At 40.1% G+C, this 12,595-nt stretch overlaps 1 protein-coding gene across 1 annotated transcript in view; it reads right to left on the reverse strand.

The window, feature by feature from the left end:
• The window catches only part of LOC125881497 (cullin-1), a 37,675-nt gene that overhangs the window by 9,965 nt on the left and 15,115 nt on the right, over positions 1–12,595 (reverse strand). The window contains exons 2-11 of the mRNA XM_049564579.1: positions 10,656–11,066; positions 8,105–8,279; positions 7,788–7,955; positions 6,376–6,426; positions 6,102–6,192; positions 3,804–3,967; positions 3,452–3,614; positions 2,246–2,376; positions 1,485–1,592; positions 998–1,104 (exon numbers count right to left, since the gene is read on the reverse strand). Coding sequence (XP_049420536.1) covers positions 998–1,104; positions 1,485–1,592; positions 2,246–2,376; positions 3,452–3,614; positions 3,804–3,967; positions 6,102–6,192; positions 6,376–6,426; positions 7,788–7,955; positions 8,105–8,279; positions 10,656–10,795 — 1,298 coding nt within the window. The 5' untranslated portion in view covers positions 10,796–11,066. The remainder of the gene's footprint in view (positions 1–997; positions 1,105–1,484; positions 1,593–2,245; positions 2,377–3,451; positions 3,615–3,803; positions 3,968–6,101; positions 6,193–6,375; positions 6,427–7,787; positions 7,956–8,104; positions 8,280–10,655; positions 11,067–12,595) is intronic.

The raw sequence follows: 12,595 nt of genomic DNA on the forward strand, positions 1-12,595 counted from the left end.
ACAAACAATAATAATATTTTTGCCTTTTTTTCCCCAAACCATGTCACAATCAAACATAATTTCAGCTAGCAGGCATACATAAAGAGAGAGACAGCAGGTGGAAAGAAAATGGAGAAACTTGCATGATGGTAAACAAAACATCACATTGATACATATCAGAGCTATGCTGCCTCAGCAGCTACAGAAAATAAATCTGTCGTTATGTTCCATTCCGTGGAAAGTTATCCACAGAAGATGACTCTAACAATTCTATCACACACAACAAAATTCCTGACTTTTCTAAAACTTTCAATTATTTTTGACTAAATCCATAACTTTTCCAGGCCTGGAAAATGTGATGTGAAAATGTAATTTTATGACTTTTTCAGGTTTTCCATGACCATGGGAACCCTGTTTGTAAAATATTTTGGCAGAATTCTAAGAATTACTTCTTTTCTTTCTTTTTTTGCCACAGGTAATGTCGTAATTTTTGAATTTTTGGAAATGTTATTTTCCCCTGAAAAAAACATCTCAGACAGGAGGTCATTTTTTGGGCTTCAGTATCTTCAGACATAAAACTCCTACTGCCATGAATCCGGTGGGGGCAACCAAACAAAATGGTGTACATCCCCATTTTAGCATATCAAAAAAGCAAAAAACTGCAACCATGGCTTGTTATACTTGCAGAATATCGAATATTGAACCCTGAAAATAACTTCAGTCCAAGTCATTTTTTTAGGAGGTGAAAATGAAAACATTCCCGGTGGAAAAAAATTATGCAATTCAGAGTTCAGCCAAAATATTTTACAGAACTTTTTTTTTTGGTCTTGCATAGAATAAACAGGAAGTTTGAACAAAATCCTGATTTGACACAGAAAGACCAAACTACAGAATTTAACTTTGTTCAACATCCTAATAATTACATAACAAGCCCTAAATGTTTCTGACAGCTGAAGAACTGCAATCCCGTTTGTAATTCAGGTGCACACACCACCCACCCACACAACATATCACTGACCTCTTCTTCAATAAAGAATCGCAGTATCTGGCCAGCAGCTCGGGAGATTTGCTGGATGACTGAGCCATCCTGGTGACAGCATTGTTGTTGATGAATCGACCACAGGCCTGTGGAAAAACAAACCAACATGTTAGATTTAGATCTGCAAAAATGACAAAGTTACAGTGAAGTAGAGGTGGGGAAAACAACACTCACTCAAGTATTGGGATTTCTCTTCTTATAATTTCTAAATCAACATTTTAATGCCTAAATCAATATAATTCAAATCTGGAGATGGAAAGACGGTTTGCTTTTTAAGTGATAATCTGCAAGTAACACGACATCACATACATTAAAAAAGGGGAAAAAAAAAAGAAAAGAAAAAAAAAAGTACTGAATAGGCAGATAAGCTTATCGTCCCAGTCCTACAGTGAAGCCCACAGATATTTTGACTTGTCACAGATCTCATGGGCAGATCAGAAGTTGACCTCACAGAGGAATTTCTGACCTTGTCGAGCGCTGCCACGAAGCCAGCATCGTTGTTGAAGGCAGACATGACCAAGGCGTTGTACTTCTTATGGACATCCAGGGTGGTCTGGACATACACTTTGGGGTCCTGGATGAAACACACACACACACACACACACACACACACACACACACACACACACACGTTTGGTTCTATCACAATGTATTTGCTTGAATTCCCTGCATTATTCTTCATTAAAAAAAACAGTTCTGGCTTCACCTTTTACATTTCTACTACTCACACCTTAGTAGTGCAGCATATACTGATAATGTGGCTGATCAGAACATCTTTTTTTTTTCTTTCCCCAAAAAATGTATTTTGTATTAAAAATACTAATCATTGTCCCTCTGGTGAGAAAGGGCAGCGATCAGCCTGGTAGACATAACAACACTGAGCTTGTGTTTGTTCTTGGTGCTTCACTGTCTCTTCCTTCAGCTATAAAACGCTGCTTTCACAGCCGTGCGACCGCAAAAAATGCTTTGCGATTACGTACCTGCACCAGGTTTTTTTTGTAATTCTTTTGCAAAAATATTAACAAAACAAATTCCTGCACATAAATGGCACCAGAAAAGAGAAAATAACAATCCCTGGCACATTTTATCTACTGCCTCCTATTCTTATTGTTAACTGACAAGAAATAAACTGTCTATGTCCACACTGAAGGAGGTCTGGATCAGTGAATCTTGTCAGTTGACATGTTAAAGAAAACTATGAGTGAGATGTGAAAAAGTGGCCCATACGTTGAGTGCTGCCTCTCCACACTTCTCAATGGCAGCCAGGCCCTGGTTGTGGATGTGAGTCTCTAGAAGTTTCTTCAGTTCACCGAGACCGTCTGTGATCCGCGACACCAGGTTGTACATCCGGCCCAGGTCTAAGAGGAGAGACAGAGGGACAACAGCATGAGAGAGAAGTTTGCTCAATATCAATAATAGTCAAGTCAAAAAAGTCCTTTTAAATACAATGTAGTGTGTTGTTAAGCAAGAATGTACTGTTTAACTGGGCTGAGACCTTTTTGCTGATTTTCCATTTTTACTAAAAAAGATAATAACGTATGTAGCGATTACACAAATTGTATCATTTTCAAATTCACTCCATTATTAACAGTAAGCTGTAAATTCATACACAGCAGCAGGGTTGGGCACCAGTTTCAATATGGATCTGGTACCTGTTTCACACTAGAGCTCACAAATTTCTCATCAGATCTTTTATATCCCCTCATTCTCTTTTAGTACTGAAGGTAGAAATCATTCAGGTAGCGGGCTTCTTCTTCTAGCCAGCAGTGACTGTAGCTTTCACTGATTTAAATGATAAGTCACCTGGGGCTGATTAGATCATCTGTAGCTACTTGAAGTCCCAGTGAAACAGAAGTGAGAGCATCTTTAGCTTCTGTGCTGTGACGTATATCCCAGTGAAATGGAATATTTATAATATCGGTGTACAGTTCCAAGAGAGATTTAATCAAATCCTTCGCATTTGATTGGACCGCTAAAATGGGCAGACTTGGAGGTTAGCAAAGCTACAGCAGACTGCTGGCTCCACACACACGTCCCTCAGCGTTAGATTAGGAGGACAACAAGGGAGAGACAAATGAATGACTTAATGAATTAGGGAAATGAATGAATGAATGAAACATCAGCCACTTGGTTACTAAAAAGAAAACAAGTTGTGATCGTTGAAAAGTAGGTATGTCATAACAGCGAGGCCCAGATGGTGTTAGCCGACAGGACAGAAGCATCCATCGCGGAGAGAGAGTTCATCATTTGCTCCATGTAATGTTAGCTGCTTATATGTCTTGCACACAATCTGGAGCTGTCACAGATACCACTTTCCTGAAAGTGCCCGTAACCACAGTATTCGAAGAAAACAAAGAAACTGACGTTGCGGTTCAATCTAAGGTATACAATAATGTGATGACACAGGCACTAAAATAAAAATCGCAGGTTTACCTTCATTCTTGTCAGCATCCAGAAGGTTCTGGAACTCAGTGTGGAAGATCTCCAGGTGTTTCTCTATGAGGACCTGCTCACACTTCCTAGCCAGCTCATCCTGAGTGGATTCATGGAGGTAAACCTGCACACGCCGCTGCTCCTCCAGCAGACGAGCCTCCGCCTGTGGGAAAAAGAAAAACATAGTCAGTTCTTTATTATGATGACATAATCACCTGCACTCACAGTTTAAATGTTACACTGAGGGCAATTTTATAAGCAGCAGAACAAGTAACGCTTGCATAAAATCTGCCGTGTTGAGTCCATCCATCCATCCATCACTGTGTGTAGCTGAAGTGGAAAGACCATGTACCTTCTTCATGTACTCGGTGACGGGGTTCTGCTGCAGGAACTCTGTGCTCTCACGTGTGTAGAACCGTTCTGTGTCAGTGAGGAACTGACATTCAAAGTACTCTTTATACACAGACAGCGTGGGGCCTTTGGCGAAGGCGTCCTCCTCGTTCAGACCCAGCTCAACTGGAGATGGAGGACAGGTATTAATGTGAGGTGTCACAACTCCTCAGAACCCTGTGATATTATGTTCACAGCTACTGAACGGGATTAAATCTTTAAGTTGGATGTGCAATAATTTCATGGTCAAGAGGAAAAACTAAAGAACACTTAAAGCTTCATTTCTAAAAATGCGCTGTCTTATGGGAAAAAAAATAACTTGGGGGAAATACGCCCCCACACCTGGACTTGACTTTGTATCTAATGTTATCCAACATCTCATTAACAATTTACAATAAAACTTGCTGTAGCATTAAAATATATTTTCAGCTGATCAAGTCAGGTTAGACATCATCTCATACCTTTGCCAAACAAAATCATTTAACTTGTATATATATTGTATTTCTTTCAGTATAGTTTTTTGAGATCCATCAGGACAGTACAGGCCTCAAATCAAACCAGATATCATTGTCTCCACTGAATAATGACTGACGACAGAGATATATTTATGATCACAGCTAGAGAAAGCCGAATTGATGACCCTTCAGGGATATATACAGAAGCTCTGAAACTGCTCTTCCCAACCAGGTTGCCCTCAGGTACGAGGTTAAAGATGACTGTTTAGATTTAAGCCTTGAAACAGTTAAGATTAGGTATAAAGTTTTAAATAGTTACATTAGAGTTAAAGGGATAGTTTGGATTTTTAGAGGTGGGGTTGTATGAGGTACTTATTCTATCTATATTCAGTGTATTACCTACAGTCGATGGCGGGTGGCACGCTCCTAGTTTGTAGAAGCAGCAGGAGTGCTGATACAGAAGCTAAGCAATGTACTGCTGTGAAAAAGGTTAGAAGCAAAATGTATGTTAGCCCCCTGAAATACAGTCCCCTCTAAAAAAAATCAATACCAGTAAGTCTGCACTATAGCGAGAGTATTTTCACCACTTTACCTTGCCATTAGACAGACCTTTCCTTTGGCACTACATTTTCTGGATCGTAGAACTTCCATATTAGTGTCACCAATTCAGTATCTGACCAAATGTCTCCCCTTCTGTTCCCGAGGTATGACATTGAGTAATGACCAGAAAAATGTTTTTGTCACAGTGAAGCTGACCTTTGACCTTTTGGACATGAAATGTCATTACTTCATAATTATATCCTATTGGACATTTGTGAGAAATTTTGACATAATAAGCATATGCATTCTTGAGTTTCGGGCCAAATACATTTCATCAAATTCTCATCAGTTCATCTTTGAGTTCAAGTGGACAGTTGTGTCAAATTTGGAAAAAATTCATCACGGCGAATGGGACGCACAACGACCCAAAAACATAATGCCTCCGGCCACATGTATTGCCGGCGCAGAGGCAACAATATTTATGATTATGACGGCGACGAGGAGTTGTTCACTGGGGAGACAAGAGGACACCTTAATGAACCAGAGTATAGAGGAGAAGAACTTCAGCAGAGGGAAACTAAACGGGAAGAAAGAGAGATACGTAGGAATACAGGAAGTTCTATGGAAAGGAAAATGCTTGATGGCAAGTTAAAGCAGTAAAAACATTCTAAATGTAACGTACAATTAAAGTGATACTGATTTTTTTAAGTGGCTGATGTACTTTTTGCTGCTGCCCCCCATCCACAGCAGTACACTGCTTAGCTTCTTTGTCAGCACTCCTGCATGCTTTTCCATAGTGGGGACGTGTCAACTGCCATCTACTGCAGGTAATACACTGATTATGGAGAAGTTCACTTCAAAAAAACCCAAACCATCCCTTTAAGGTGTTTAGTTTTGGAAAAGGTTCGGTGTGGTTAAGGTAAGAATATGGGTTTGACCTCCTCTCCTGAGTTTTTTTTTAGCTTCTCACTTTATTTATTCAATCATATTTTCAGTTCAACAAAGTGAATTTACTCTAAAATCTCTGTCTCAATGAAGAGCTGTGGTGGCTAACACTTTCATGAAGGGCCAATAATAATAATAATAATAATAATAATAATAATAATAATAAAAAATTCAATACTCTGTTAGGAGTTGCTATGAATCTTCACTGTTTGTACTTATGGACATCAAATTTACAAGTATATGCCTTCCTGCTTTATTTAATGTCTGCCAAGAATAGCAGGCTCTTTGTCTTTATTTCGTCACTGTACTTATTGACCTACCATAAGACTGGACCACACCGCTGATCAGTCTGGTGTTAATGGTTTCCCCATTCCTCTCTCTCTCTATCAGCTTCAGCACGGCGTTTGTTACCTGAAAAAGAGAGTTGTTTAACTCTTGTTAATTATTTGTACAGTGACAAAAAATAAGGCTGACGTAAAAAGGTTTGCAGGTAAATTTAGGACACATAAACGTACTTGACAAAGACAAGATCACACTGTTTGATTAACTGTTTGAATCTTTGGTATTTCTCACTCTACTCCTATAAAAACACACCTGTTTGTTGAGGGGTCGAAATAAACACTCCCTCCAGGTCACAAGTGCCAGCTGGGAGGAAACAGCAGTGCAGGAGAGGAGAGAAGAATGAGAAGGTCAACAAAAGGTCAAGAGTTTAGGCTGCATGTTAGTAACATGTCTCTGGTCCCTTTATTCAGCATGATCCATATCAGCCGAAATTAAATGAGTTTTAATTGACTTTTAAGGTCTTGCAGGGAGAATCCTTGGAGGCTTGGTCAAAACTGAAAAATCACACAGGCCTCAATCTGTATTCTTAAATACTCTTTAAATTCTGATGAAATCACTTTTAAATTCATGCTGTTTCCACACAAACTTAAAACATTAGTTTTGTGATGACCATAAAATATTGGGCAAGTGTCAGCTCTCACAGATATACAATCCACAAGACAGAGGACTTTTATTTTAAAATTCCAACATGACAACAGTATATCATCTGAACTTTGTGTTTCCATAATAATGAATAATTTGTGGGAGACAAATTCCTCACACAGATATTAGATCCAGTATTTCAACAGATCAGACCTGTAATGTCAATCAGCTAATCCTTTCATATTATCTGAAGTGTAGCACTACTAACAAAGGTACAAGTCAAACATGTTAGCTAGTCCGTTCTCTAGGAAGGAAACAGCAAATGTTTAAAGGCAGCTCAAGTTGACTTTGTAGTTCCCAGTGGGCTGTTTTTAGCTGTGACCTGCAGCTCTACAGCTCACTCTGTCAGTCAGTCGCCAAAATTTCCCCAATATTTCGAGGCTACAGTTTTTTGCCTTCGGGGGCTGAAATTTGGCATGAAGGTTGCAGCTACTGCGAACTCACTCTTGTTATGTTACAACTCTGAATTTCTACACTGCAAAACTATTACATAAGAAGTACAGAGAGATGCACAGCAATTTTGGATGGTTGTTAGGATCATTCAAACAGCATGTTTAAGCATTCAGATTAGAAGCTAAAAATATCTGTTTAGATCCAATTACACCTTGAGCATTCACTTAACCTCTACTGTGACTGGGGCTGCAACTAACACTTATTTTCATTATCAGTTTATCTGCCCATTATTTTCTCAATTAATCATTTTGTCAGTAAATTCCCAGAGCCCAAGGTGCCATCTTCAAATTGCATGGTTTTATCTGACAAACAGTCCAAAAGTCCAAGGCTATTCAGTTTATTATCATGTATGACACAGAAAACTATCAAAGAAGCATGAAACCTGCCAATTTTCTTAACTAAAAAGAAAATTACAAAAACTATTACTCGTTTATCAAAATAGTTGCCAATTCACTTTCCATCGATCAACAAATTGATTAATAAACTAATCGTTGCAGCTCTGTGACCAGCATGCCTCACAAGCATCTGTTGAGCACTGACAGTAAGACAGAAGCAGATATTAGACATACCGAATATATCTCATAGATTCCCTTGCGTCCCTCATCACACTCTCGTCTGACCCAGTGGCGGTTGAGGTAGGCGCAGATCCCGTTGAGGACCTTACTAGAGAAACGGTAATCCTCCCACTGCTGGGTGTAAAACTTCAACACACACTCATCCATAAGATCCTCGCCATCCTGGGGTGAAAACCAGGAGAGGAGGGAGGAGAAAGACAAAACATGGACAGGAAGAGATTATTGGTACATCTGTGTTGGTCTGAAAACTATACAAAACATATCAGTGTTAACATCCCAGTGTTGAGTTCTTCTGAAGTGTGTGAACTCACCTTGAGCAGGCTGGTCAAATAATTCTTCAGGAACTCTTTGAGTCGCTTGTAGAGCTCCAGGCCTACAAACTGAGCCCCACCTGGAGTCGTGGACTTTTTGGAGGGCTTGGCTGGAGGCACGGAGCCCCTGCCCTGGCTGGACTGGTGGACGCTGGTACAATAGTTATATACATGTCTGTGGAAAGGGTTAAGGAATAAACACAGGGACACTACACGTAAAAAAAAAAAGAAGAAGAAAAAGAAAAAAGATGTTAAATAAAGCTTAAATTCTGAAATGCAGCTGACCTTTACATAAAGCAAAAGAAGAGGAACTATTTACTCTACTCTCTCTTTCATAGAGTGCATCACTCTGTAACTACATCAAAGCTTGCTATAATTAGTGACCTGTGATGCAGACATTGAGACAAAAAGCTCTGAAAGGCCAACATGTCATTCAATATACTGTCGTTTGTATAAAGTTCAAATTAGTGCTGTTCTTTCTGCCTGGCAGGATAGGATTACAGTTCTGAGATTATATGACTGGGTGCATTTTGTACTTCAGGGAAACAATGACATCCTGTAGTACTGGAAAGGTGCGTAACAGGAAGCGAGGTTGTCAAACAACAAAATGTGCCCACAGAGAAACTCATCTCTTTGTGTCCTTAATACTCACGCAATGCACACTGTGTATTCTGTGGAGTTTGCATGTTTAGAGAGTGATTAATTAGGTCTGGTTGCTGAAAAATCCTGGAGTTCAACCTCCCTTTTTCATGAACAAAATAGATTTTGATCAAGACCTCCTGAGATCAGTGATAATGTAGAAGGTATTGCAAAGGTTTGTTTCCTGTTTTCAGCACTCTGGCCGACTGGGCATTGTTTGGTTGCAACTCATTACCTTGGCAAAAAGCTATAAAACAGGTTTGTGTTTTAGGAAGAAGGAAGTAGCAAGCCAATGCACAAACTACACTAAAACATACAGAGAGGGTGGCTACTGACTAAACAAATGCCAAAATTTGGCAAACATTAAAGGGATATTACCAATTTTCAACCAGGTCTGTATCACCAGGATGTGGGGCGTGTGCAAAATCTGCCAAACGATGCAAATCACTTAATTTCATGCCATCCAGTGGATGTTTGCTCACAGTACAGGTAGGGAGCTCCAGGAGATAGGGAGCTCTAGGAGGCAGGCGCTTTAACACCGTTTATCTGCAAACACTTCCCACACCACAATGACCAGGCCCCCAGGAAAGTAGCTAAGCCTAGCTTCCAATTTTTCCCAGTGGCCACTCGCAGTATTGCAGCAAAAAACAATCCCCTGCAGCCCAAAAAGCATTTTCCCCGTAGACCACTATTGTAAAAGAGACATCAGTTAAACTGTTGACAGGACGCCTTGGACTGCAAACAAGGTCAACTGCTACTCTTTCTATTATGAATTTTTGATCCATGAAGTTCAATACTTGTAAAACTTTCCTCGAGCAGAGAAAAACTACTTGAAAGTCGGTGATGTTATCACAACATTAAGTGTATGGGCCAAGCAGGAAGTCACGGTGGGGCTAGCGGGGAAACACTAGTGCGCATATTAAGAGGGCTGAAAACTGTGGAAGTAAACCTGGAAGCTAGAAACTTTTTTGGCACATGTGCCAGACAAGAAACTCCATTTAACTGAATAGGTGCCATGTTGGCATCCGATATCTAGGTATTATTATAGGTCTAGGGTGGTGAAAGACCCTTTAAACCCAGCATCACTGTAAATAAATTACAGACTAAGTACAGTAAATAACTAAAAAACATCTGATTGTTTACATTTTGTTTTTAAAGATTAGACTTGAATGTGGTTCAGTTAATTTGCCAATAATTCTCTCAATTATTTGGTCAAAATATCAGACAAGAGTGTCTTAATGTCTGTGTGTGTTAAATGTATGTTCCTCTAGTCACAATATCTAGAAACTAGGGCTGTCCCCTGAAAATCAAAGAATCTAATTATCAGTTGGAGACCCCTCAGTCGACTGAGATTGCTTAAAGTCCAGCATTTGTTTTGACTCTATGTTTTTGGCTATTCAGTGTGCTGTGCAGTGTGCTGTTTGGGATGTTTTGTTCCTAAGAGTGTTGAGTGAGCGCTCTTGACTTTCATGATAGTCTTTGGTACAAACAAGATGCAGCAGCACAAAGGAGGAGACACTTTGCACAGTAAGGCTCCAAAATAACATTATCTTCTTTCTTCTGCTTAGAGATGGTGAATTTACAGCTCACAGCAGCTTAATACGACAGTCTTTTGATATCTAGCGTTGTAAAAAAAAAAAAAATGGTTTTGCACATTTCCCATCCATCGTCAGCACAGTTGGCTTGTTTACTATATTACAGGAATGCCGCTGTCACACTGAACGTGCCACTGAACCAAGTGCAAACTTTAAAACTTTATATATATATTTTTTTTTTTAAAAAAAAGGCTAATATTTGTATTAAACAAATATGTTTTGTAAAGTAATGTAATCATTCCACCCAAAAATCCAGTCAACATTCAAACCCCCCATCACAGCCTCACAGCATCAACCTCCCAAAACTGACAGGATACGTGTAGAGTTCCATGTAGCGCGACTTGGCCATGCTTTGCCGTGTGTACACCTGCTGGATGCCAGCCCGCAGGTCGTCCCATATCTGGTCCAGGCCTATCTGTTTCAGTCCATGGGGGTTCTGGGTCCTGTTTGACGACATCGTAGAGCCCCTTGTCCTCTCCTCTCCCTACCGAATAATGCCCTCCCTTTCCTGCTCCGGTGGGCGCTCTCCCCCCGGCTCCTCTCCTCGGTTGGTTTCTGTGGCCTGGCTCGCTCTGCTCTCAGAGTGCGCAGTCCATCTGGCAGCAGCAGCAGCGCTTCAGGAAGCTGGTCGTTGGTTGTGAGGCGGGATGCAGTCCCACTCTGCACGCCTGGGTGGCGCTCTCTGCCACTCCTCCACCTAAAAGCTTTGGCAATCCTCACCAAATGACCTGCAAACAAAACAAGATGAAGAGAAATACATTTTGAGTAACAATCTTTGTCACTGCCAGGAAACAAGCTACATAAAAATATATAAAAAGACCAGTGAATCTTGGTGTTTATAGTAAATCCTAGAATCAAACATCAATTAAAGAAGTGTCAGTTTCCTCAGTGCTTTGTACACAGTTAAGACAGGTCAGTTTTAAGGCCTATCTGCTGACACCTGGCTCTGATCCCTGTCCATGCAGTGCTGACCAGACCCTGACGTCACTCAGCTAATAACAGATTAGTCCACTTCAACGCCTCCATGATTTCCTTCACCAGTCCAGTCAAGACAGTGCACAGTCTCCCTCATCTACAGAGCTCCTTTCTGGATACTGGGGGTAAATTTTTACCTTTAAGCATTTGTCCAAAAGACTCATCCAGACCTTTAGGTAGTGCAGAGAGTATTATCATGTTGCTGAAAGACACTTCAACATATTCAGTTGCTTATGATTTAAACATGTAAACATGTGCTTAAGTGAGTGCTGTGGGGGTACACACCTATAAATGTCATGAACACAGACAAGAAGAAAATAAAAAAATACAGGAAAAGAGCAGAGTCTCTGCAGAAAATATACGAACACACACTGAGAGTGGGTCATAAGTAATGACTGAGAGGGATCACTTCTATATGAACACGTTGTTTTTTTAGGCAAATGCTGTAGAGTAAATCTTTAAGCTAACTGGCCATGGTGTTAACTTTCTGTCTTAACAGAAAAATAAAAAATAGGGGCCAGTATGCAGCCTTTTAATTAAAAAGGTTCCCTGCATTCATTTGAAAGTATGTCATGGTCTTCTGTCTGTACGAGATTAATAAAATGAAAGTGTAATATACTGACCAACACCATAGGTCACATGTTTTTTGTTGTTTTTGTTCCAAAAACAGAAGACAATGTGTCTGTTATTGCAAAATATCCATTAAATGCTTCATCACACAAATCAAATTCATAAGTGATTAAATCTAAAATGCACCCAAATTCCTGCCTCCTGAACTACAAGATAACCCTTGCTTACATCATGCAGGTGCTGCACTGTGCTCCTGCAGTTGAGTTCTGCTTCTTTCATCCATCAACCTAACTGTCTTAACAACATCCAAAAATCGATTTTTGGTATTTGTGAATCAACTCCCCAATCCCCTATTGAATATGAGGTCGGGTAATGACTGTGACACTATCAGAAGAGTAAACGCAGCTGGTTTAACGGTTGTGCTGATGACAGTCCAAGGAGGCCACATCATTAAGGCTAATTGACGGACCTGAAGCTGTAATTTCATCTCCACGGTCAGGACAAGAGGAGAAGGTAAATGAATGCCAGAGTTTGCCGCATCGACATCTTTCAAGCCACAGAGAGAGAAAGACAACAAGACACACAAAGTAACAACACAGAAATGCACAGGGAGAGGAAAGGCTAAAAGACTTTTCACACCAGGGAGAAATATCTGTGCAGATTATTTGCAAACAAAGAACCAATAAAAAGGCTGATACTTTTGACTTTTTCA

Source organism: Epinephelus fuscoguttatus, linkage group LG21, assembly GCF_011397635.1.
Source record: "Epinephelus fuscoguttatus linkage group LG21, E.fuscoguttatus.final_Chr_v1".
Classification (NCBI taxonomy): domain Eukaryota; kingdom Metazoa; phylum Chordata; class Actinopteri; order Perciformes; family Serranidae; genus Epinephelus; species Epinephelus fuscoguttatus.